Source organism: Amphiura filiformis, chromosome 1 (assembly GCF_039555335.1).
Source record: "Amphiura filiformis chromosome 1, Afil_fr2py, whole genome shotgun sequence".
Classification (NCBI taxonomy): Eukaryota; Metazoa; Echinodermata; class Ophiuroidea; order Amphilepidida; family Amphiuridae; genus Amphiura; species Amphiura filiformis.
In genome coordinates, this window is record NC_092628.1 from 43,375,355 (window position 1) to 43,399,740 (window position 24,386).

Sequence of the window (24,386 nt, forward strand, 5' to 3'; positions counted from 1 at the left end):
ATGTATATCATGTCTGTAGTACTTGACATATAAGTAGTGAAAAATCAATAAAACAGTCAATAAATCCTTTGTTTCCTATTGTTTATTGTTAAGTTCGATGGAACATATCTCAATAGTGGCACTGGCGACATCCGGGCTCAGTTGTGCCGAGGGGTCACATATTGTAACATTTATACTGAGGAGGAAGTTCTCAATTTTTTCAGAATTCTGATTTTTGCATGATTATTAAATACTTGTAAGGACTTAACATTCCATGTGAAAATCAAGTTCTTAGGTGTTCTATTTATTCCATACGTTTGTATCTAAGGGATTGGTTGAATCACAACTAATTTGCTATTTTGTTATTAATTATTACCCTAATTGAATACCTGAGTGGACGGAGGGCCCAACTCCATCAAAACTGTTTTTGAGATATTAAGAATAAACTTAATATTTGGAAAAGTTTTATAGACAGAATGTTTTCATCTTCAGGGGACCTTTAATGCATGAACATACAATATTATATACATTCAAAATTATATATGATGTTTCCATGGCAACAGTACAGGTCTTAATACGAGCTGGAGTTGGGCCCTTCTTCCACTAGTATACTGCAAGTGCAAGTTCCGTAAGCAGATGTGTTATAAATAGCTACAGAAATTTGATAATTATCCATTAATTGCACAAGTAGAAGCATGTAATATGCTAGCAAGAAAGTTTATTGTAGTGAAAAGCAGATTTCATGGATGAACAAAATTTCTCTTTAACCCAATAGTTGTGGAAGAAGGGCCCAACTTCATGGAGTTGGGCCTTTCTTTCATGAAAACCATGATTAAGTGTACGTGGAAGTCTATTTAGAGAGAGAGTGGATTTTGGCTCATCTTTCACACACAAGGAAGAACAGTCAGCAGGCAATAAAATGCTGGGTTTAACTCATTTTTTTTAAAATTGGAGTTGGGCCCTTCTTCCACTCAGGTATTCAATTGTTTATCATCTTTGTAAATATTGTTGAATATTAATCTATATTTTATTCATGGGAATTAACAGTGTTATGTACTTTCTTTGGAAATTGAAATGCTTCAGTTGAAAAAAAACCTTACTTAACATAATAACATGACTTTAAAAATGTAGTTATGATATTTATACTTAAAATTGGAAAGCTCAAGATAATTAAAATTATCTTTTTCATTCAGATTTTAGAAGTTGCTATACTCTCACAAAGTGTTTCCTTATTAATTATTAATTTTCTGATATTAAAAAAGAACCTTTAAAAATATGCTTAATTAGGTAACATAACATGACAAAAATGTGTTCTTACCTTTTAGTCAGGAACCGTATTCACTTAAGTTTGTAAAGCTGTCACCCATAAGGAAGGTTATGTCAGTCATAATGTGTACAGAGCCCTAATAACAGATTTAACATCGCAATGTCGGGCATATTGCTACACCCAATCATCATGGGTCATGATTTTAATTCTTAGAAAACAATTTGATGACATCTAGTTATTTTTTTGTATGTCTTGCCTCACCAATTCTTAGTTGATCCAGGGGTTATTATTCCTAGGGTCTAACATTTGAGTAAACACTTAGTCATTGTATTGCATGATCACTACCCTTTAATATGGGAAATCCCTTGTTATGCATTTAAAGATATATTTAGAAACAGGGTTGCCAGTGAGTGTGTTTTTGCCAAGAAGTTGTCATGCCAATTGAAGGCAATCCATTTGTTGTTTTTTAGTATGTGTAGTAAGAAAGAAATATGATTTTAGTTTAAAATAAAAAAGATACACATTTATTCAGTGTAGTATTTTACCTCCTACGTAGTACAATTAGTAGGTATGATTACAACATTTTGGAGAGGGAAAATGTGCTATTTTTGAGAGTAAAATACGCACGCCAGTTTTTTAAAATGCGCAAAAATGCGTGATTTTTCTCCCCCAAACAACATTCTCCCCCCCCCCCCAATGCAACATTTAAAAAAAATTTACTGTTTTTCTTCTATATTTTCTTGCAAATTTTTGCAACAGCCTATTTTCTATACTTTTTTTTAACATGGATTGCGTTGCAGATAATTATGGATTCTTTGATTTTAGTGAAAACTTCAGGTTTTTGAAAAATAAGTACCGGTACTTGAAAAATGGTTATTTTGGGCTATATCTTAAAATTCGATGTCGGACGTAAAATGCGTGATTGTACCCAAAATGTGCAATTTTCGGCATTGTGCACATTTTCCCTATCCTTAGGATATTGTTTATTGAAATTGTTGTTCAAAATGAATGAAGAGTCGATCACATTCAATGATTTCCTATGCCTTACTGTAAATGTAGGATGTCTTTTTTTTTTTATCACAGGGGGCCATTTTACAAATGTGCTCATCAGTATTTCATGAAATCTGGTCATCAAAGAATAGATACATGTATTTATTCCCATTATAATTCATGTTCAGGGGTCAAATTTCACACGTTATTATTTTCCATTGGATTACACAGTTAAGACAGGGCATTGGTCACAAATTCTGTACTGAAGTGAGTACTTTAAAAATGTAGTTTGCCTAACATGGACATCTATAAATAGTAAAGAGTTGGTAACCATGGTAATATATTTGTGGTTTATTTATTCAAAAATTCACATTACAACCATTACAACACAATTTCAATTTATTATAAAAATATAAGTAACATATAATGTAAATAATTGCACACTAGAAACATGTTAAAACATTGAACATTAAAGCCATAATGTATGATATCCGTCAAGTTTTTAATTTTGTTATTCTTTAGCCAAAATGCTGAAATAATATTAGTAATAACTGCCAGGAAGGGTTTCTGTCCATTTTAAGCTTGAAGTAACAAGGTAAGGTGAAAGAAATCCCAATGGCTATTTTGGTTTTTTAACATGGAGTTCTATGGCAGACATAAAAGTCATAATTATGACATTATGGCAAAATTTCTATGATGACCTACAAATAAAACAAATTTGGCTAATTCCATTCAAGTTTGAAATTATTATAAGATTGTACATTATGGCTTTAATGATGAAAATAGATCCATCACTATACCAAAAGTCAAACCAAATTTAATGCAAATTACTAACTTTTTACAACTTTTTCCAAAATCTTTAACAAATTTAGAAAATTTTGGCAAAAAGTTGCTATTTTGGGGTAAAATTGGGAAAAATTTAGAAAAGAATTACCCATATATACAAAGATTGTTGGCCTTGACAAAGGGGTCATTGATATACCGAAGGCCCGAAAATGCAAAAGTACCCCTGGCTTACAATTACTTGGATAAAATTACATAAATTTGATACTTTATATTGTTTCATTGTTTAATCTGAAAATCAGTTTTGCCCTGTGGATACTTGCCTTTTCCTCCTTTTTTGCATGTCATCTTGAATCTTCTTTTACGACACAAAAATATATGGTCCTGTGACTTTAGGTTGATACAGAAACTCTATGGACATGACTATTGCACACATTCCAGGTTAATTTTTGTAGCAGATACTTTATCTTGTTTGTTCAAATAACATTTAATTCACACCAGTTTTATGAATCACAAATGTTGCTTCTACAGAGAAAATGTCATGGTTCATGACCACAAAACCTATGGGATGGACTTGAAAATTTCTTGTCTTGTGGTTCATGACAGTCTATGTACAAGAGGATCAGAATATGAAAAAACTTTCATCTGATACATTTGCACCTGACATCAAATACCACAAAACCTGTGGGATGGGTGTGGAGGGACTTCAGAGAAAATAGTCTTGCAGATCATGATATTCGCAGTTCACACCCGATATTCACACCCCTACCCAAATACGAAAAACTTTCATCTGATACATTTGCACCTGACATGAAACACTACAAAACCTGTGGGATGGGGGTGGAGGAGACTTCAGTGAACATTTCAATAGGTATTGTGGTTCATGACAGTCTATGTACAATAGGATCAGAATACGAAAAAACTTTCATCTGATACATTTGCACCTGACATCAAACACTACAAAACCTGTGGGATGGGTGTGGAGGGACTTCAGAGAAAATAATCTTGCAGATCATGATATTCGCAGTTCACACCCGATATTCACACCCCTACCCAAATACGAAAAACTTTCATCTGATACATTTGCACCTGACATCAAACACTACAAAACCTGTGGGATGGGGGTGGAGGAGACTTCAGTGAACATTTCAATAGGTCTTGTGGTTCATGACAGTCTATGTACAATAGGATCAGAATACGAAAAAACTTTCATCTGATACATTTGCACCTGACATCAAACACTACAAAACCTGTGGGATGGGGGTGGAGGAGACTTCAGTGAACATTTCAATAGGGCTTGTGGTTCATGACAGTCTATGTACAATAGGATCAGAATACGAAAAAACTTTCATCTGATACATTTGCAACTGACATCATATAACATAAAATTTATATGCTTGGAGTGGGATGGGGATTTGGTTCATTTTAAAAGTAACTTAATTTGTAAAGTATTTTGTTAATAAAATGCCGATAATGATGATAAAGATGATGGTGATGACAACTATTAAGATGATGTTAATCTTTGCTATACATATTTGTAATGCAACTCCTTATTGTTGAGAAATCCAAAGGATTAGACAATTATTAGCTCAACCTGTAACCAAGGTGTATATATAAATACAAAATATTTAATGGCTTTAACCACTGTAATAATTGAATATATGAATACAAAAGCCACCTAAGTCCATACTTTGGCCAAATTGAGTTAAGCATGGGAAATTGTTGCTATACATAGGCCTGTCATATGCATGAAAGAACAACTCAAATTCATTCTCTGGGTCTATTGGGCATGTGAAAAATAGCATGTATGAAAGAATCACCCAATTCCATGATTTGAGTCTTGTAACACATTGATTGAAATCCAGTATGTATAAAAGTCCACTTGTAACACATTCATTGCTAGAGAATGACTTTTGAACAAAAATGGGTTTAATAAAGGAAAGTGTGTGGTTTATATTACATGGCAGAATGCTTATCAACATTATACATACCTGTGTGCTTTATTTTGTATTATCTTACTAGTGGTAATCTCATTCTAACATTGTTGTCTTTGTATATGATTCAAAAAACCACCTAAGTCCAAAATTTAAAATGAACCCCACGAAGTCCCTGAAATGCTAATCGTCATACCTAATACAGGTTAATCCACTCATTTGCACGTAAAACTTACCATATTGACCAGGTAAATCTAACTGAAGGAATTAAAATGATACACGGTTTTTCTCTCAAAATAACTTCGCATGGACTTAGGTGGCTTTTGTATTCATGTATTCAATTGTATGAAAAGCACTTTCCAGGTTGATGCCTATGCTATTTGTAACTATCCACTATTAATTATTTGTAATACCAACTTAATGTCGGTGAATAGGCATACATCACCTAAATGTACTTATGAAACTCAACAACAATACGTTCTACCTCAATTGCTGCCTTTCGGGCTACATCCACCACTTTGAATGTTTCATAATGTACTCCATCAACTGGCACTTCGTTGCTGAAAGAAGGTGGTCCATACACAGGCTCTCCTTTTGGAATGGGTCTGCATTTCTTCTTCCCATTCCAAATAATTGGAATGTCATATTCACTGTGTTTAAGGGGTTTTCGATGCTTACTTTGGTTTACTAGCTGCCATAGGGCGAAGAACCAGTTGTTGCTACCTGAATAAGCAGGCTGAAGCTGAAATGGTTACAAGAAACAAACAAATAAGCAAAATGAAGTAAAAATGGTAAAATATTGGTGTAATAGACTTAACAGGAAAGTCTCAAATCCAGTGGCGGCAATTTTTTTCGAGGGGGCATTGGGGGGGGGGAAAGTGAATTTCAGGGGGGGCAAAATTAACAAATTTTGTGCAAAATTGCCTCAAAAACTGGAAATTTATGTAACTTTTTGGGTTTTGCCTCAAAAGTGGGGGGCAAGAAAAATATTTTGGGGGAATGCCTCCTCCTTGTCCCCCCTATTCCTAGCTATTAAAAAGAGACACATATTATGTAGCTGCCAACAAGTGCATTGTTTGATATGGATTCACACATATTATACATCACAGATAAAGGAAACTATTCTTTCTCTAGTAACAGTCTTACATATTCATGTAATGGTAGAAATAAGGCCAAAGAAATTGTTGTATTGCCCTCAGTGACCGACCCTAAATCCTGAAAAATCAAGGTCGCAATTTTTGTCTCGCCTGAACTTTGTTCAGGATGGGACTTAGTAATCAATAGAGAGCTTGCGAAATGGCGTTACTTTAACTTTAACTTTAACGTGTAGAGGATTATAGAGGATTATGTATTCAAAACCACGGCGGTTTTGAATACATAATCCTCTATAATCCTCTACACGCTAAAGTTAAAGTTAAGTAACGCCATTTCGCAAGCTCTACTATTTCTGTCTGTCCGTGCGTGGGGGTGTGTGGGCGTGTGTGTGTGGAGGGGTGTATGTGCGTATGTATGTGTGTCCGTCCGGAGCTGTATCTGGGGAACCGTAAGACTTACGGCGACGCTACTTGGTGGGAGGAAGGGTATCCAAGTTTGCTCCGTAACCGTATGTTTTAGGGAAAATATGCAAATTAACATAGCTAATTTGCATAATTTATGCATAAATCAGCGCAAATTGATAGCGGAGTTTGTGGACAGACTATCTCAAGATCCGTCGGGCGCGGTAGCTAAACCTGGTGTCAGCTATGATACACATCTGCTGATCACCTGATTAGTTTTTCGCCGAAAAGTATGCGCATTTAGTTGTTAATTTGCATAATTTATGCGAACGATTCTACAAATATGGTTGGAAATCTGAAGAAATCCGCCTTGTGGAGCTGTATCTTGGGGATTCGTAAGATCCTTAAGCCCTATGATGATGAAACGTGGTAGGGGGTAGTATGACCAGATGATCTCAACCCGATTCGATTTTCAGCGCAAAATATGGTAATTAAGTACCTAATTTGCATAATTTATGCATAAAATGCAAAAACCTATTTTCTCGGAGACTAGGGGTCGCACGTTCTTCAAACTTGGTGGGTGTGTGCATCTTCACCCCAGACAGAACAAGTTTGTATTGGTTAGTGCGTCAAGGTCACCCAAGGTCATCCAGGGGTCATCTGAGGTCAAATGACTAAAAACTGTCGTATGGGCAAGAAACTTGGTGGGTACGGTCAACATAATGTGGTAGGGGGTAGTATGACCAGAGGATGCACACTAGTACCCCCCCCCATGTGGCCCCTCCCACACACTCAAAGTTGAGGGGGGGGTCAAAAATTTAATGAAATATTGTTTTTATATTGCGCATTAGGCCCTTCGCACTTGATTATTAGTTTCCTGTTTACCGCCCGCATCCAAAATTGAAAATCTCAAAATAATTAATTATTTTATTTTTATTTCTAATTTTCTGCTTTAAAATAACTTTCAACTACTTCTACTTGCCATTTTCTGACTTTAATAACATCAACAATAATGATGAATAAACAAGGAGTACAACTCCACCTTCACTTATTTATAAAATCAAATATTGTTGTGAAATAATTAAATGCCCACTCTAGTCAAAATGAATCAATACTTGCTTGTAATAGTTCAAACTAAATAAAGAAAATAAAAGATAATTTTAATTATCTTTTAATTAAAAGTCACCTCGTCCCTTTTTCAAAATCTTTAACAGGAAACTAATAATCAAGTGCGAAGGGCCTTACATATATCAATGTCGGTCATGTAGGCCAAGTCATTAGGCCAAAAAAAGACTTTGAAGAATGTCTCTCATGTACAAAACTATAGGAAACTGAACATTTAAAACCACCTTTTTAGGGTGAAGGAAGCATTTTTTCAATTTATTGTCTAAAACAGGATTTTATGTCAAAAATGGTCTAAGCATACAATGTAGTCTTCATGCACACTAGCACCCCCCCATGTGGCCCCTCCCACACACTCGAAGTTGAGGGGGGGTCAAAATTTAATGAAATATTGTTTTTATATTACGCATTACATATATCAATTTCGGTCATGTAGGCCAAGTCATTAGGTCAAAAAAAGACTTTGAAGAATGTCTCTCATGTACAAAAGTATAGGAAACTGAACATTTAAAACCACCTTTTTAGGGTGAAGGAAGCATTTTTCAAAAAATGTCTAAAACAGGTTTTTATGTCAAAAATGGTCTATCATACAATGTAGTCTTCATGCACACTAGCACCCCCCCCATGTGGCCCCCTCCCACACACTCGAAGTTGAGGGGGGGTCAAAAATTTAATGAAATATTGTTTTTATATTGCGCATTATATATATATATCAATTTCGGTCATGTAGGCCAAGTTATTAGGCCAAAAAAAGACTGAAGAATGTCTCTCATGTACAAAAGGATAGGAAACTGAACATTTAAAACCACCTTTTTAGGGTGAAGGAAGCATTTTTTCAAAAAAATGTCTAAAACGGGTTTTTATGTCAAAAATGTCTCTGTTGGGGTGCTACATCGAGTCAAATGTTCGGAAGATTATTTCGGGGTCATCTGAGGTCACCCAGGGGTCATCTGAGGTCAAATTACTAAAAACTGTCATATGGGCATGAAACTTGGTGGGTACAATCAACATTTAGAGTCAAATGTTCGGAAGATTATTTCGGGGTCATCCGAGGTCACCCAGGGGTCATCTAAGGTCAAATTACTAAAAACTGTCGTATGGGCATGAAACTAGGTGGGTACAATCAACATTTAGAGTCAAATGTTAGGAAGATTATTTCGGGTCATCCGAGGTCACCCAGGGTCATCTAAGGTCAAACTACTAAAACTGTCGTATGGGCATGAAACTTGGTGGGTACAGTCAACATTTAGAGTCAAATGTTCGGAAGATTATTTCGGGGTCATCCGAGGTCACCCAGGGGTCATCTGAGGTCAAATTACTAAAAACTGTCTTATGGGCATGAAACTTGGTGGGTACAGTCAACATTTAGAGTAAAATGTTCGGAAGATTATTTCGGGTCATCCGAGGTCACCCAGGGGTCATCTGAGGTCAAATTACTAAAACTGTCGTATGGGCATGAAACTTGGTGGGTACAGTCATCATTTGGAGTAAAATTTTCGGAAGGTTATTTCGGTTCATCCGAGGTCACCCAAGGGTCATCTGAGGTCAAATTACTAAAACTGTCATATGGGCATGAAACTTGGTGGGTACAGTCAACATTTAGAGTCAAAGTTTCAGAAGGTAATTTCGGGGTCATCCAAGGTCACACAGGGGTCATCTGAGGTCACATTACTAAAAACTGTCATATGGGCATGAAACTTGGTGGGTACAGTCAACATTTAGAGTCAAAGTTTCGGAAGGTAATTTAGGGGTCATCCAAGGTCACCCAGGGGTCATCTGAGGTCAAATTACTAAAAACTGTCGTATGGGCATGACACTTAGTGGTTACAGTCAACATTAAGAGTCAAATATTTGAAAGGGCATTTCGGGGTCACCCAGGGTCATCTGAGGTCAAATTACTAAAACTGTCGTATGGGCATGAAACTTGGTGGGTACAGTCAACATTTAGAGCCAAATTTTGGAAGGTCATTTTGGGTCATCCAAGGTCACCCAGGGTCATCTGAGGTCAAATTACTTGAAACTGTTATATGGGCATGAAACTTGGTGGGTACAGTCAACATTTAGAGTCATGTTTTTTGGAAAGTCATTTCGGGGTCATCCAAGGTCACTCAGGGGTCATCTGAGGTCACATTATTAAAACTCGTATGGGCATGACACTAAGTGGTCACTGTCAACATTAAGAGTCAAATTTTTGGAAGGGCATTTTGGGGTCACCCAGGGGTCATCTGAGGTCAAATTACTAAAAACTGTTGTATGGGCATGAAACTTGGTGGGTACAGTCAACATTTAGAGCCACTTTTTTGGAAGGTCATTTTGGGATCATCGAAGGTCATCCATGGGCATGACACCTGGTGGTTACAGTCAACGTTTAAAGTCAAATTTTTGGAAGGTCATTTCAGGGACATCTGAGGTCACCCATGGGTCATCTGTGGTCAAATTTCTAAAAACTGTCACAGGGGCATGAAACTTGGTGGGTAGTCATCATTTAGAGCCAAATTTTTGGACAGTCATTGCAAGGTCATCTGAGGTCACTCAGAGGTCATCTGAAGTCAAATGACTAAAAACTGTTGTATGGGCATGACATGTACAGTCAACATTTAGAGCCCAACTTTTGGCAGGTCATTTTGGGGTCAGTAGGGGTCATCTGAGGTCAAATTAGTAAAAATTGTCGGATGGGCATGAGACTTGGTGGGTACAGTCACCATCAGCCAGGTAATTGTGCCCAGCCGAGACCCACCAAAATTTAGGGATCAAAGGTCAAATTCCAATATTGGTCCAATCAAGCTCAAATTGAACAGGCAAATCGCCATGGGTTGTTGCAGGTTCATTTACTTCTACCAAAAGTAATCGTAAAAGCAGGCGATCGCGAAAGCAGGCGAGACTAGCGTGGTTCGAGAACCGCCTTGGTTTTTTTTTTTTAATGATGATTTTTACAGATATTTTCAAAAAAAATCAATGTTTTTCACTTCAATTTAAGTTGAAAGACTAGTCTTAAATTGATTATCTAACAAGTATACAGTAGTCAAAGTTGACAAATGTTCCTAATCAAATGATGGAAGAAGCATTATTTAATATTTAGTGGGGCTTTTTTAAAGCTGTAGGTTTAAAAAAGAAAGAAACAAAAGATAATTGACCGACCAACACAATTTTTTTAAATTTTTCCCACTTGAGGGCAACATAACAATTTTTTTGGCCTAATATCAAAACGATTGATAGCCATACCAACTTGTGAAATGGAAGAATCCATTTTTCACCAAGTATATTTCAACCATTACACTCATAGATGGTTTTAAAAGTGTATAATGTTAGGGTCTTTATGTGCAATTCTAAGCACATCATTCCGCAATGTGAAGTTTGCATATGCAAATTAGGAAATTAGGGTGATTTGGAAAAGTTTCTGCTACCTTTATCATTCACTTACCAAAAATAATTTCCATTATGCTAGTCACTTACATGTTTTTCTGCTGCATTAAAAAGAAATCCATGTGCAAACTTTGTGTTGTGGAACGATGCACTTGGAATTGTAATATATTACGTACCTTCACAAGAAAATCAAGGAGATCCGGAAATCTGGTGTCAAACTCGTCCCATTGGTAATTGTTTAATTTTTCCAGCAGTTCAGCACGCACTCGTTCTGAAGTCTTTGGACAGCTAGAAAAGTCTTGTTTGATGCGTATAAAATAACTCTCTGGTTCTTTTTTAAGATTGGGATAGTTCCTTTCTTGAAACTGAAACATTACCCTATCGAGCATGGAACGAGCTTCTAGGATGGTGTCTGAAGCCTTGTCTAAGATGTCTTGATTAATTCCTTGATTCGCTAATACTGCTTGCTCCAACTTGAGATGACAATTGCGTAGTTTTCCAAGAATAACATGTTCAAAATCCATCAATTTCTTGATTTCGTTGCAAAGAGCATCATCAGTTTGATTGTTCTTCTCGCAGCAGTGCAGAATCTTAGCACAGTCAATGCGGAACTGTAATGTTGACATATCTGGGTACTTGATGAACATCTCTCCTAGTTTATGATATCCTTCCATACTTCCACCCTCTAATGCTTCTCTGAAGAGGTCTGTTGCCAATGTATGGTTTCCTTGTGTTTGTGCCTCCTTCCCTTGTACCAAGGCACATTCTACAGTTAGTTGATGGGCAAGATCTGCTTGCTTCAATCTCTTCAACTCTTTAATCCATCTCCCAGCTTCTTCAAAATCACCAAGTTGAATCAACGTCTTGACCAAAGAATATATTGCATCATGGTCACTACTTTTTCCATCACAGCATAGATACTCTTCGTATTGAACCCTTGCAGCATCATGCTCCCCAAATGCTTGCAATAGCCAAGCTAAACCTCTCAATCCTTCACTGTGTGTTTCAGGGTCTGACGATAGTACCTTATTTTGCATTGTTTTCTTGTAGTGTACTTTTGCTCTGTGTAAATGCCCTGCTAAGGCTCCATTGAACTTTGGCTTTGGGTTTTCACGAGTTACAGGATGGATTGTGCAGTTTTGTATGGCATCAGAGATGGCAAACTTGACATTCTTGCTTGCTTCATCTTCATCCTTGCATGTACCCTCATGGAAGAGAGCATACTTAATTCTGATGAAGACTTTCTCTCCACTTTGGTTGGATCCATAAATAGCATTTAAAAAGTCACGCTGAGCTTTTTGTTTTCTTTTTCCTTTTTTAGCATCTTCCAAGTTCATGAGTTGCTCATATGCCAATGCTCTGTTCAATAGGGCTATGTTATGTGTAGAGGCTAATGCTATAGCTTGTGAGTAGTACATTATTGCTTTTATAAGAAGTTTCTTATTTGGCTCTTCACAGTCTTTCTTTTCCTGAACTGCCTGTGTTTTCTTATTGATTTGGTCCTTGTACATGTCTCGATAGACAAGTCCTATTTGGTGCAAAATGTCTGATTTTTTGCTGGATGCACAAGCCTTATCCAACACATGGAGAGCGTCTTTATATAAACCAGCTTTCCTGAAGACCTTTCCAACCTTATGGAGGATGTATGGGTTTTCTGGCTCAAGTGTTTGGGCTCTTTTGGCATGCTGTATGGCAAGTACTTCTTCTTTTAAAAGCAAATAATTGTTAGCAAGATCTACATGCGCTAATGAATGTTTTTTGTCAATAGATAATATTTTCTTAAATATCTTTCTCTCCTCTACTTTTTCATCGGTATAAGCCAAGCCATCTCTTTCATGAGAGCAGCGTCCTATCAGAACTGCCATTCCATACAACCATTGAGTATTATTTGGCTGCACATCCAGTGCTTTTTTGTAGTAGATCTTGGCCTCGCATATTTTCTCATTCCCACTCTAGAAAGCGCAAATGCACGGACAGAATCAATACAAGCTTGGGATAAGTCTGTCTGTTTAGATTGCACGTCTCGAATTTCATCTCTGAGGGTAGTTGTTGGCTCTCCCAGTTTATTGACCATAAAAGCTTCATTACACTTTGCAACTATTGAATATCCAAGTTTCTCCTCCTCATTGGACACACTGTCTATTAGCTCATATGCTTTGCTCAAGTGTTCTGTACTCTTTATATAATCAGGTGCAACATATTTATACTTTGACACATAAATGAAACTTTGGAATAGGCGTGCTTGTATAGGCATAATGTTAGGGTTATACTTGATGTACTCTGCAATCTGACGATTTAATGAGTTGAATTCCTTTGTGGCCCCAGTATCTAGGTTCCAATTGAAATGAGACGGTTCATCACTGAGATCAAGGGACAACACGTATCTGTGTAAACAAGAGGTCTTCTGCCTCCATGGGTCTGCAGAAATATAAACATTAAAATTACTTAATGTTAATCTCAATTAGTCTAAATTCCTCTTCCAATGTTTCTTTCCTCACTCCTCTCTCTCAACTCTCCTTTTTTCTATCCTTCCTTTTTTCTTCTTTCCCTTCTTTCTCGCCATGTCTCTGTTGTCCCTTTCTGTCTTCCTCACTCTCAATGTATTCCACAAACTTATCTCTCTCTCAATCCCACATCTCTTTTCACTGGTAACATTAAAGTAGGCACGGAGTTTCGCTAGCGATTTAAAACGGCAAAATGCGCGTGCCGGTTTTTATAAAGCGCTAAAATGCTTGAAAAATTCAAGTCAAAAGGCGAAAAATGCGTTTTCCACCACTTTTGTATCCATTGATGAAGTCACACGCAATTCAAGTAAATCAAGTATGCAATTCTGCACCTATTTCACACGCATAGTCCGATGGTTTTCTCTCCATGAAGTTGATACATTATGTGAACAATGCAAATTTTATGTGAAAAGCTACTACTGTACTGTACAATAAACATTTTAATGCATAACTGTACTTTTTTGGCGTCCAAATGTTGTTTTTGTCATGAACTGATTCGTATATCTCGCGTGCGCTCTGTGACTTATATCCTACCCTTCTTCGCTCAATCAATTATGCATATGAATAATGACGTCACTCATACATACGATCGATGTAAAGAGTTAACTACCACACATGGTAATACGTCATGGAAAAAATCGGACATTTGCATATCACAGAAGGGCTTCCGGGGAGGATATTGTGCTGGTCTGGACTCACGTAAACAGGCGCTGGGCCTGCATCAAATGGAATATTGGTGAATTTACATTGAAAAGTAGTGTATTTGGCAAAATTCTCAAAATTCACGATGGACCACCAAAATCGCGATGGACCCCCAAAATCGTGTTGCCATTACCAACAGGCTAAAACTTTAAAGTTGAATCAGTTTAAAAAGAAAAGAAGGAAAAAAAAAGCTTTTTGACATTGGAAATTTTTACTTTCCAGAGATTTTACAGATGTTACATTGAATTTTACATCAAGAGTCTTGTTTTGTGTGACTTCATTAACTTAGTGTCTTGCCATCATCAGGTAATTCTTTACTGGCATGTGATGAAATTAACCAACAGGTCACAATGTACTGAAGACTGTAAGTCATATCAATGATCTATCGAGTTTCCGAATCATTTCAGGCTGAATAAACTTGAGACATACTAGAATAGATCATTTCTTTATTCAATAATTAAAAATACATAAATGCATACTTACTTTGCAGTTGTACTTTAACATGACTCAGGATAAAGCACTTCCTGACCAAACTAGTCAAACGTGTTGCTGCCATTCTCAAAAGTTTCAACTCCGTAAATTAGACATGTAAGAAATGTTGATGTTCAGAATAGAACTCCTCACAATTTTGTAAATTATTATAACAATGCATACAAAATAATGTTACACAAGTTGGGCAAAACATGTTTGCATGAGCACATCGGTGCAAAGTAACATGAGTAATGTTTACAATGGATAGATGTGTTTTGACGGATGTCAAATCAAGCACTTCCAGTCCTCATAGGGACATTGCCCTATCTTTAAATGCACTATTAGTATATTAAGTATTACCATGTGATTGGAACATTTTACTATTTTAAATTTGACAGTTCCAGGACATTTTAAATTTGAAAGATATGTATGAACTATAGACAATCACCTTAATTTCAACCAGCTTTAATGAAACACATTCAAATTTGTTTTTATCAAAATAGGGAGTTCAGGACGAGAAGAAACGACATAATATTTTTACCCTATTACATTTGGAAAATAAGGGCTGAAATTTATTTCATTATTGATGATAGTAGTAGTGAGTAGTAACATAAGTGACTACAAAGGAAAATTATTTTTGCCATTGCTAACCATAGTGTTTATACTTTAAGAAAACAATAACAGCAGTTATGATGAGTGATTCATTTGATAGTTGACAGTTGCCATGGTTAAAGTGAATGAATGATAATTTGTCATATAATACAAGTCATAAAATTAGAGTACAGTGAAATTATGACTATCCCCTTTAACTATTGCATGATTATTCAATGGTGTAACAGGAAATACTTAGAGGGAGCTTCCTGAATTAGGCTTTTCAATTTGAAATCTATACAATATTCATCCCCTATGGAAGACATATCATGACCTAAGTCTCCTGCACAAGGAGTGTGAATTTCAATTGGAGTCACCCATTCAGGTAATCCCATTTGAAATTCACACTCCTTGTGTGGGCGATTATTGTCATGTCTTCCATAGGGGTGTAAGGATTTCAATTGGAATACCCTATGGACTGTGCAGTACTCTATGAATCCATCCATTCAGGTACAGGATGAAGTTGTTGGTATTGTGATTGAGTATGAATGATATGTTACTACTGACATGAACTCATATGTTTGCATGTTCTACTTACATATTATTCACATATTTTGTGAACGAGGTTGCCTGACAATTTTAGAATGTTTTACTTTATTTTGACTTCATTATTTGGTACATTTATAATTTTATACAAACTACCAAAATCAAGTTGCATCAACATGTTTATTTTGACAAAACAGCCATTTTGAAAAAAAAATGCAAGTTCTGATTATTTTACATCAGCTTTGATGCCACTACTCACAGGGCCATAGCAAGGATGAAAAATGTGGGCGGCCATCAAAAAATTGAGCAGCCAAAATATAGATAAGGGCCAAAATGTGAATAAAGCTGTTAGAAAAACAACAATTTTTTTTCAAAAAATGGGGTAGCCATAGCCTCCCAGCCACCCTGACTACTCAAAAATAAAAGTATATTGCTGTCTGATAAGATTTGCACTAATTTGCATGCCATTCTAATGCTAAATAAATTAATATCTAGAACTTCAACTCTGAAGGTGTAATTGCAATTGTAATCTCAGGATTGGGAAGGTACTAAATAACAATAATTATGATTCATGGGTCATGCCAAAATGATGTTTCCTCAAACTTGAATTTTGATTTGTTTGTGTGTAGGGTCACCATAAAACAACATTTTAGAGCACAAATATCTGAATGACCCTTTAAGGGCTGGGGTATGAACGTTTGGACAGTATTTATTGTGGGACATTAAAGCACATCAGACATATCGAATTGCATTCTGAATACTAAGATTGTCCTTCTGATATCAAATAATTTTGATTTTTTGAAATTACTTAATTTAATACACATTTTATGGCAAATCATTAAAATTGATATTTTTGATATTTAACAGTACTTGAAGTAAACTTTATAAATCTGATGATTTATACTTAAAGTGTATGTAGGTGGGATGAAAAGCCGATCAATTGAATATTTTGACCTTTTCAGATTGAAGATATGGATTTTGTTCCCAAAACACCAAAAAAAATTAGGTCTTTTGGGAAAAAATCCATATCTTCAATATGAAAGGTCAAAATTTTCAATTGACCGTCGGCTTTTCCTCCCTGCTACATACACTTTAAGAATATGTCATTAGATTTAAATAATTTACTTCGAGGACTGTTGTATATCAAACATTTGAAAAATATCAAAATTTTATAATTTGTCATAAAATTTGTACTATATTGTGATTTTCAAAAAATGAAAATTACTTGATATCAGAAAGACATGCTTCGTATTCAGAATGCAATTCGATAGGTCTGAGGTGCTCTCATGTCCCACAAAAAATACCGTCGAAACGCAATAAACGCTCATTTTAGATCCCTTAAGTTCATGCTTGCTCATTCCTATGTATGTTGCATTTCACCATGAGCAGATACCATTTATTTAGGTTGTACGGTTTTTGAGTTATGGCCAATACAATGCAAGTTAAAAAATGCAGACAAAAAATGTCAACAATTCATGTTAAAATAGTTTGGGCACTTTTTATTGTTTCATGGGAGAGTGTTTAAAGTTCCCTCTGATCTTGGAAGCAAAACCCCTATTTTAACCGAAGAAGGAAGTATGTATGCATTGGTTTGTGTTTAAAATGGTATTTTATTAAAACGTTTGAAGCATTGTTAGACGAACTTTGTCAATACTGCTGCTTTCATTGTTTTTTGCCCAATTTTTCATCTCAAAAATACCTAATTTTAATGACTTACCCTTTACTTTTCGGCAATTTATACACAATTTTTTTTTTTTTTGCACTTTCACTGGGATCACTGAATGATCCTTGAAGAAACTATGAAAATCTTGTCTGATATAATATCTAATTAAGTTATTTTATTATTTCTCCTTTCTTTAATTCATACAGGTCAACCTCTTCAGAAACTCAAGCCAAACGATATTTCATCGACACACTGAAACTGAATGCTACTGAATTCAAACTGTCCGTCCTCACCTCCCCAAAGTTGCCCCCAGATTTACAGAGACTGAAGAAATACCAGGGATTATTCCTGGTGCAGTTTGAAGATGCACCTGTGTCGTTGGACCCATACACAAGGCTGCATGCATTTGAGACTCAGCAGTTCTTGGTGGATTCAATCGCCAAGCATTATACAGAGGTAAGTTTTCAAGAGCAACTTTATGTCAGATTTTGTGAAATGAAAGAGTATCTGGAGACTGCAGGTGTTGCTGTGTGTGTTAAAGACACTGGATAAAGTAAAAAATTTAATTCATAGCTGGAGATGAGTAATTGAAATCTGACCAATTTGTTTATTGACCAGTTGGAAACAGTCCATTTCATTGGTCAAAAATGAATTGGTCATACGTGTACCTAGTACTACTTTCAGGCTCTGTTGCTATTAGTATACTATCCAGAGGGGTTATTCGGGCTCTGTTGCTACGCACTCAGTTGAATGCCTTGCGCTATAGCACCTAAATGGAACATTAGCGTAAGGATAATCACAGACATGTGACAATAACATGTCATAACTGCATTCAGTACCACAACCTGTGTTTTATACACCAGTTTGTTCAGCCAGAAACAATAGATACAATTTTTAATGGCTAGATTACAGCAATGTATGGGACATAGGTTCAATCTTTATGCATAACCATTATTGATAAAAGCATCGCTCTATATAATATATGCAAGGTAAGTAAGGTGTTCACCATTTGGACTACATTCATATTAATATCAACATCACAGTGTGGCAATGAATGTTCAGTTAGTTTGTACATCTTCGCATAACCTGAAAAGTATCAATAAAATGGAACTCAATTTTTCAAGTAAGGAAACACAGCAAAACTGTAATGTCATGCATACCAAAATGAGTATAGTTTCCTAAACATGTCAAAACCAGTTGCTCATTTTCTCAGCAGAAAGTGGGTGAGATGCTAAAATAAAGAATTTGTAGATTTGTATCCAATCACAGACTGTCTTTCCACAGTGTAATCCAATGCTGTTTACCTGTATGGAGACAAACGTGGGAGGATGGGAAGAATTTTATGTTCATTCATATTCATATCATTTCTCCTTTTCCAGGAACTGAAGAGTCAGGCTCTGAAGCTACTAGGTGCCATGGATTTCTTAGGCAACCCCATAGGCCTAATGCAAGACATTCAAGATGGTCTCAAGGAACTCATTATGGAGGGCAATGTATCTGGACTGGCTAAAAATGTCACACATGGCCTTTCAAATACTGCTGCAAAGGTAAGATCAAATCCATCAATTGGTCAATAAGTCAAGCAATCAATGGATCCATCAATCAATCAATGCATCAATTGGCCAATCAGTCAAGCAATCTATGGATCCATCAATGCATCAATTGGCCAATCAGTCAAGCAATCTATGGATCCATCAATGCATCAATTGGCCAATCAGTCAAGCAATCTATGGATCCATCAATCAATCAATCAATGCATCAATTGGCCAATCAGTCAAGCAATCTATGGATCCATCAATGCATCAATTGGCCAATCAGTCAAGCAATCTATGGATCCATCAATCAATCAATCAATGCATCAATTGGCCAATCAGTCAAGCAATCTATGGATCCATCAATGCATCAATTGGCCAATCAGTCAAGCAATCTATGGATCCATCAATGCATCAATTGGCCAATCAGTCAAGCAATCTATGGATCCATCAATCAATCAATCAATCAATCAATCAATGCATCAATTGGCCAATCAGTCAAGCAATCTATGGATCCATCAATGCATCAATATTATTGGCCAATCAGTCAAGCAATCTATGGATCCATCAATCAATCAATCAATGCATCAATTGGCCAATCAGTCAAGCAATCTATGGATCCATCAATGCATCAATTGGCCAATCAGTCAAGCAATCTATGGATCCATCAATCAATAGATAAATCTAAATAATTTGATTTTAAAGTCATAATGTATTTATTTGTTTATTATTATTTCAAGTATTAAAAAAAATCACAAAATTGGCAGCTTGAAGGCTGAATTGATATGTTATTCAGTATAAAACACTTTAAGTTCAAACACAGAAATACATACTAAGTAAATAGAAGCACCTAATGTACCTGTCCTGTTTTCTGGATAATTTTTACTTTATAATATAGCAATATAAAGCAATTCCCAGTGTAAACCCTACCTGCTGCTTTACTACTTTTTACAGTATGTCTCTAAGCCAGTCCAGTACTTATACTAAGAACAGCTCATAATAGGCAAGAATTATTTGGTTTTTGTTCCTGTGCTCATCAATAAAATTCCAACTTATGCCTGCGTAAAGGCATGACAGTGTAGTTTGTGTAAGTGCTGCGTCCAGCTGTGTGTATGCTATTCTATATCAATCCACGATGTTATGAGTCCTGCCTATTTCGAGCTGATCATAGTATAGTAAGCATATCTTAGGCTTGATTTTGATATAAGGATATTAATTCAGTGCATCAACTGTTAAATTTGAAAAAGAAATGCATTACACGACTGTTATACACAAATGCGCAAGAAATTCTGTGTCATTTTTTGACAGCTAGCTTCTCTTTTGATGTTTACTGAAGTATGGAGAGTGTGGCCTTCAACACGAAAATTGGGAAGGCTATTTAGCATAACAAAGGGTTAGTTCCCGATACACTGTGGATGAAGGAAAGTGATTATTTGCATAGTAAATACACTATTAAATCCTTTTCTAGCGCATTTGTGTATAAATGATTTGTCATGGTTATTCTAGTATCTATCTACATCTAAAGAAATACTGGACAGGACCAATTGGTGTCGATGTCTATAATTCTCTATGAACTGTAACTCTTTTGTCACAGGTAACCAGTACATTATCGGATGGCTTGGGTACAGTAGCTATGGATAGCAGACACAGGGATGTGAGGCATGCTATCAAAGCTTCACATGATGGTAGTAGTGCTGGACATCTCAAGGCTGGTGTGAGAGGATTTGCATTTGGTGTTGTTGGTGGATTGACAAGTGTTTTCCAACAGACCTATAGGGGTGTTGCTGAAGATGGCCTTGTGGAGGTGAGTCAGGCTGATGCATAAGGCACGTTCACATGGAGGGCCTTTTGCTTAAGCAATGTGGTTCTCAAGAGAAGCTCCTGTGTGTGAACTGTCTTCAGGATTATAATCCCAAAGTTTTCCCCCAAATTTATCTCCAAGAAATCTAGGGAATTTTAGCGGTATCCCTAAGTGGTCCTCAAGTGGTCCTCAAGTGATACCGCCATGTGAACATGCCATTTTGCAATTCTTGAGCACTGAGCATAACCTATGACCTTGGATTAATCATATTTAATATGCCAACATGCCAAATATTGGGGCTGAAGACGTCCAAGAGAATACTGGATGAAAGCTTCCTCTCGGTAAGCAATTTCAAGTTTGTGAGAAATAAGAAAAATTAAACATATTTAATATGGTTTAATTCTGGGCACCACTGATGAGGTCACAATCAGTTTTCTGTTGTAAACAGCCTTAGATGGAGTCGTGTGGACACACAGTCTGGAACTGACTTAGGAATTTCAATTCTCTAGCATCAGATCAGAACTATGGTCAAATGTTTTAAAACTCATTATTTTAGTATCAGACATATTAACTTATCTCTTTAATTTGCCAGGTTATGGGAACTTACATGAATTATTTTACTTTTATATACAAAGAAACCATTCACCCAACATAACACCCTCATGCATGTATCAATCAAACTTGCCAGTGAAATTTTTTTTACCCTCATAAGTGAGTCAGAGAGTGTGAAATGGATAAGAATGGAACATTAATTTTGTGCATCTTATAACTGAACAAAATCTTTCATGTAATAGGGCTGGTAAAGTACATGTGTATAATAAGTAGGCCTACTTAATAAGTACTGTAAATTAATCACCTGTTTATGTGTTCTTTTACAGGGTTTGATTCCAGGCATGGCCAAAGGCATCATAGGTACAGTAACCAAACCCACAGCAGGGTTTCTAGACTTTGCCTCAGGTACCATGGCAGCTCTGCGTAGCTCTACCAGCAGCGCCAGTCACGTAATGCCACCCAAGGTCAGACCACATAGATGTTGTGCCAATCCGGCTGGTATGCTACCGAGGTACTCTAGGTTTGACGCCAAGGGATTGGAGTATGTACAGAAGTTGTGTGAAGGTGGGAAACAAGAAAGGTGAGCATGTAATGTTAGCAAAGATTGCTGGGATCAAATCTAGTGTAATGTGTCGCCATCTTGTTGCTGTCATGATAAATAGATCACTTCCACTTTGTCATGCCCTGGGGAGCACTATGTCTGTCTGCGCAGGCCTCATGTAAGAAAACATAAAAAAAGCTCAGAAGTTTTGATATAATATAGTGTCTACGTTTTTGCCAACATTTGCTGCAATTAATAATATAATAATAATTTATTCTTATATAGCGCATTACATCAAAGACCACAAGGCGCTTTACAAATAAAACATGTGTACGTAAAAACAAAATACCCATTAAAATATAAATATACATCATTAAGAAATAAGAAACAAATGAAATAGGCGAAAAGCAAAAACATATCAAGCGTGAAAACATTGGCGAAAAAGATGTGTCTTTAATCTTGACTTGAACATTGGCAGAGATGTAGCTTGATGGACATCTGTGGGCAGGCGATTCAACAGAGTTGCTGCAGCGACTACAAAGGATCTATCACCGTAGAACTTCGTGTTAGAGCGAGCGAGTTGGAGACGTGTTGCACATGACGATCGTAACGGTCTTGTAGGAACATACAGATTAACAAGATCACAAATAAACGCAGGCGCCATTTCATTCATGGCTTTGTATGTGAGCAACAGGATCTTAAACATAGATCTGTATTCAACAGGTAACCAATGCAGTTGACAGAGCAGAGGTGTAATGTGCTCACGGCGAGATGCACACAAAACAAGACGAGCGGCGGTGTTTTGAACACGTTGGATCTTCGCGATTGCAGATTGAGATAAGCCATACAAGAGGGAATTGACGGAGTCCAGCCGCGATGTCACGAAAGCATGTACTAGTCTGCAAGTCATGTTGTTATCCAGATATTGTCGTATCTGACCGATTTTTCTGATGGCACACATAGCAGATCTACAAAGATTATCCACATGATTTGTCATACGAAGTGAAGAATCCATAACAGCTCCGAGATTACGAGCTCGTGGTGAAGATTGAATCACGGTTTCACCGATGGATAATTGGGAATTCACTGCAGGTGACTTGCTGAACTGAGAGGAGAAATGGATAAACTCAGTCTTCTTATCATTGAGAACCAACTTATTGGTTGAACACCAAAATCGTATATCAGCAATGCAGGTTTCAATCTTCTTTATTGCGGACCTCGATCTTCAGGATTGAATGTCAAGTATAGCTGAGTGTCATCTGCGTATACTATGCTACTGACACCATGCGATTGTATGAGGTCATGAAGGCGCACTATAGAGTGTAAATAACAGCGGCCCAGCAACCGATCCCTGGGGACACCGTGGGTTAATGGCAGTGCATCAGAGAGAACATTTTGATGCCAACAGACTGAGTCGTCCACTCATGTACGACTGGATCCAGCTTAAGGCAGTATCTTGTATTCCATAGCGTGTGGCAAGGCGGCGAAACAGGAGACCATGATCAATTGTATCAAATGCCGCCGAGAAATCCAAGAGGACTAGAAAAGCCTCTTGGCGCTGATCAAGGGCACTTAAGATGTCATTCTGGACACGTAATAAGGCGGTTTCCGTACTATGATGACGTCTGTAAGCGGCTTGAATGCGGGAATGTAAGTGGTTGTCCGTAAGATAAGATTGTAGCTGCAGAACGGCGACTCTCTCAATAACTTTGCCTAAATATGGCAAATCGGAGATTGGACGATAGTTCGCGTACACGTCACTGTCCAGGCCAGGTTTCTTTAGCAGCGGACGGATGCAAGCATGCTTAAGAGACGAGGGTACGACGCCAGTGGAAAGAGATTCATTTACGTTGGTAGTAATGGTCGACAGCAGGTCATGTAAGCACAACTTTAAAAGCGAAGCTGGAAGGGGATCTAGGCGACATGATGTAATTGAAGCAGACATTATGATCTTTAGCACATCTTCCTCTGAATTAACAAAATAAGCTATTAAAAAGGATGCAATTTTGATATGCTTGGACGAGTATGGGTAGCACTGTATTGGAGTGACTCAAGGGTCACACATCTGTACGCCTTATTGGCATGTTAGAATAACCCTGCTACAAGTATTTGAAGTTGGCTTAATTTTCTCTGTGCTCTTTGCTAATCTGAAATTTTTCCCATTTTACTTTTATCCAGGTACTTTGCTATGGATACATTACGTTCTAATCCCAGTGATGGTATGCAGGTACTCATTACTAGCGAGTGTACATATTTCCTCTCTATGTCCGCTTCATTGGAACCTGTACTCAAAGTCACTCACTTGGAGCTGTACCATGCAAGGCACCTACCAGAGAGTAAGTATAGTATACAAATATTGAATGTTTATGAGTACAGTGGTAAGAATATGTTCATGAGGTGAAATATGGACTGTTCTATTCAACGAGGCTTTGCCAAGTTGCAAATCATATTTCACTAAATGAAAATATTCTTTCCATTGGACGAATAAAAACATTCAATATTGGTTATATATAACTCATATATAAATTCCTTTTCTTTCACTTAATTTT

At 36.8% G+C, this 24,386-nt stretch overlaps 2 protein-coding genes across 2 annotated transcripts in view; one reads left to right on the top strand and one right to left on the bottom strand.

Annotated features, from left to right (window-relative positions):
• LOC140147414 (intermembrane lipid transfer protein VPS13D-like) overlaps nt 1–24,386 on the top strand; it is a 191,383-nt gene that overhangs the window by 163,044 nt on the left and 3,953 nt on the right. Inside the window, 5 exon segments of the mRNA XM_072169194.1 lie at nt 17,618–17,867; nt 18,791–18,958; nt 20,538–20,747; nt 21,623–21,876; nt 24,016–24,173. Of these exon segments, the coding sequence (XP_072025295.1) occupies nt 17,618–17,867; nt 18,791–18,958; nt 20,538–20,747; nt 21,623–21,876; nt 24,016–24,173 (1,040 nt within the window).
• LOC140147358 (uncharacterized) lies at nt 4,667–14,832 on the bottom strand. The gene is made up of 3 exons (XM_072169138.1): nt 14,624–14,832; nt 11,111–13,352; nt 4,667–5,695 (listed from the first exon to the last, which is right to left on the bottom strand). The coding sequence occupies exons 2-3, from the start codon at nt 12,797–12,799 to the stop codon at nt 5,399–5,401; spliced, it is 1,986 nt and encodes a 661-aa protein (XP_072025239.1). The 5' UTR covers nt 12,800–13,352; nt 14,624–14,832; the 3' UTR covers nt 4,667–5,398.